This window comes from Bactrocera dorsalis, chromosome 3, assembly GCF_023373825.1.
Source record: "Bactrocera dorsalis isolate Fly_Bdor chromosome 3, ASM2337382v1, whole genome shotgun sequence".
In the NCBI taxonomy this organism is placed as follows: Eukaryota; Metazoa; Arthropoda; class Insecta; order Diptera; family Tephritidae; genus Bactrocera; species Bactrocera dorsalis.
Window position 1 is genome coordinate 14667705 of NC_064305.1, and position 3234 is coordinate 14670938.

At 44.8% G+C, this 3234-nt stretch overlaps 1 protein-coding gene across 1 annotated transcript; it reads left to right on the forward strand.

Annotated features, from left to right (window-relative positions):
- The first annotated feature begins 204 nt into the window (after positions 1-204).
- On the forward strand, positions 205-2541 carry LOC105222687 (P protein). Its single transcript, XM_011200111.3, has one exon. It carries the CDS (start codon positions 205-207, stop codon positions 2539-2541), a length of 2337 nt encoding a protein of 778 aa, XP_011198413.3.
- Positions 2542-3234: the final 693 nt, after the last annotated feature.

Sequence of the window (3234 nt, forward strand, 5' to 3'; positions counted from 1 at the left end):
ATATGGACTACTTTATCCCGAGCACCATTGCCTTCATCCAATAATCAATCGTATATACTTTTTATTTACTGTCAAAGTGAAAACAAAAATTTACAACGGAAAATCAGCCAGGAAAGTTTTTTAAATTTTCTACAAAATCATTAAAATTTTTTAACACTTAAAAATTCAGTGCTTCTCTTTGGATTTTAACGCACACGACAAGATATGTCAAAGCCGTCGATGTGGAGCCTCGACACCGACGAACATGACTCGCTGGAATCGGACGCAGAGTTCGTTGAATGGCGTGCAGAGAGCACAGGCCGCAACACATTTAAGCGAGCTGGCGGCAAAACTCAAACGACTGCGTTGCGTAACCGTCCAAACATAACAAGCAATCGCAAAGCGGTGTCTTTTGATGAAGAACGTGAGCCGCGTTTGTACGCTGGAGCAGGAAATATTTCATCCGAACCAAGTGTGACATCACTCTCTTCGGCGGCCGAGGAAGATGAGGTACTTGAATTGCAAACTGCGATGGAGCAACAGAACGCGCAATTTGTCAAGGTCGCCAAAATCGTTGTGCTCTTCATAATCTGGCTTCTATTCACGGGTTTGCTTCTGGTGCAACCCGAACATGAACATCCACAATCGAATTTCATATGCGTTAATAATGGTACAGAGAAGGTTTTCCATGTGCCAGAGGAGTCGCTGTCAAATGGATTTTTCATTACCGCCACCGGCCCATTTATAATGCTCTCCAAGGATCAGTTGAAGAAACTGGCCGGCAGAGAAAAAACACTGACTATACAGCTGCTACAAATGATTGGTGAGGAGCGACATGAAGCCACCAAACCGTGGGTATTATACCTGGCAGACACAAAGAATTTAGACGATATACATCTTGTGGAACGCAAAAAACTGTTCGCCTTGCAATACATGTCCGCGGAGGGTAGCAAAAAGTTGCAAATCAGCATGATCACCAATATACCGCAACCGCTGTCTCTAGAGTTCTTTTACGAGCCGTCGCCGATTAATTTGGAAGTTGGCATTGTTGTTGCGCTATTACTTATTGTTGGTTTGTATTTCCTGCTGATGCTTGACATCGTACATCGTGCGCTCGCTATAATCGTCTTCTGTACGCTCGCTATATCCATGCTGGCGCTACTAAACCTGCGACCTTCGTTGCGCACCATCATCGATTGGATCGATTTTGAAATACTACTGGAGCTATTCGGCTTGACGCTCATCATTGCCATATTGGCCGAGACGGGTATCATCGATTATGTCACCGTACGCATCTACGAAATCTCGAACGGTCATATCTGGCCCATACTCAACTGCTTGTGTCTGATTACTTTAGTATTTTCCTCGCTACTCGATAACATACTGATGATGCTATTGATTGCGCCGATTACGATGCGTGTCTGCGAGCTCATGCAACTCAATCCGATGCCGTTGCTCTCCTGTCTGATTATCTATGCGAATGTGGGCGCCACTTTGACGCCAAACGGCATGACACCGAGCGAATATGTCCTGGCGCATGAAGTCTTGCGGCGCGAGGGCATCGACGGTTACGTGTTCATCGAACACGTTTTACCCGGTACATTGATTGCGGGCGCCAGCGCCTACCTATATATGCGCATACTCTATCACGACTCGAATACGATGCGCTATAAAGATGGTGCCGAGATTGAACGTCTGCGTCGCGTAATTAAGGTGTGGTCACGCACCGCTAAGAGCATTAGTCCATATTCGAAAGATGAGCAGGCTATGCGTGATACAGTCCTGTCGAAGGTACGTCGTTTGCGTAGACGCTTGAAACGTATTGGTAAGATGCCGGCGCCACCGCCGGACTACAAGGAGACGGTGAAGGCGCTTAAAACGGAATTTAAAATTACCGAAAAGGCGCTACTGGTCAAATGCTGCATCGTCTTGTTTTTCGTTTTCTTACTCATCATACTGCATCTCGTGCCGAATTTGCATTTCCTTTCCACGGCTTGGACCGCGCTGCTCGGCTGCATACTGCTGCTCATATTGGCCGACAATGAAGATTTCGATGGCATACTCGGTCGCATTGAGTGGTCGACAATGCTTTTTCTAGCCTGCGTCATTGTATTCTCCGAGGCCACATCTCAGATGGGCTTATTCGATGCGATTAGCAATTTTACGAGTAATCTTATTAGTTACAGCAGTTCGAATGCACGTTTAGTTGTCGGCATTCTGATAGCCGTATGGTGGTCAGCATTTTGTGCCGCCTTTCTTACCGATCCGTCGGTGACGTCGTTAATGTTGCGTGCCGTCACCGTTGCCGTGGAGGATATCGAAGAGGAACAGCTGCCGTTGCAGCCGCTTATTTGGGCTGTAATATTGGGCTCCGGCTTGGGCTGCATGGGCACGATAATCGGCACCTCTGCAAATGTCATATGCGCCGGTTTGGCGGAGAAACATGGCTATAACTTTCCATTCCTCTACTATTGCAAGGTTGGTTTCCCCATCATGTTGGTGTGTATGACGAGCGTTACCATATATTTGATGATTGCTCATGTGATCTTTCATTGGCATTAATTTTAATAGCTATTTTTAAGTGGAACCTCTTTCTTAGCGTTGTATTGTTTTTACGTTGATGTAATCCTTGGTTGGTATGTCTCATTAATAAAACGGATATGACTAATATACAAACAAATTGTTAATCTTGTTAATAGACTCGGTATAAATTGGCAATGTAACCGAGAATGGTAGATCCATGAGGAAATAAACAACACGTTTTCGGAACCCACATATTCAACGACGGATTGAGGGTTGAAATGGGAACATGAGCGTTCTTCTCCTACAGTAATCCATACATAGAAGGTACCTTCAAATTAAATTAGTGCAATTCAGTCTTTCAGACCGAAATTGTTCACATAACAGTAGGTGCCCAGTGCGCTTCTGCTCTAAGTGGTAAGTCCATAAACTTCCTAGTGAACAGCCAAGCGGCAATTAATGATATTCACAAAGCCAATACTAAGTCTCACTGGATTGGGTTAAGAAAGCAGGCTATAACTAGACCCTTAGTAGGTAATCCAGTCATATAGAAACAGAAAGAAGTGAAAAGGCTCCACGACGGCAGCTGAGCACGAAACTTCCTTAATCTGTCTTAGACGATTCAGCTCGTTCAAAGGTTCTTTGAAGTAATAGATCCAAGAGAAGCACCTCAGGTTTTGGAATAAATCTACACAGTGTATAATACAAAGTTAGTTTGGGGTAGTGTTGATGCCT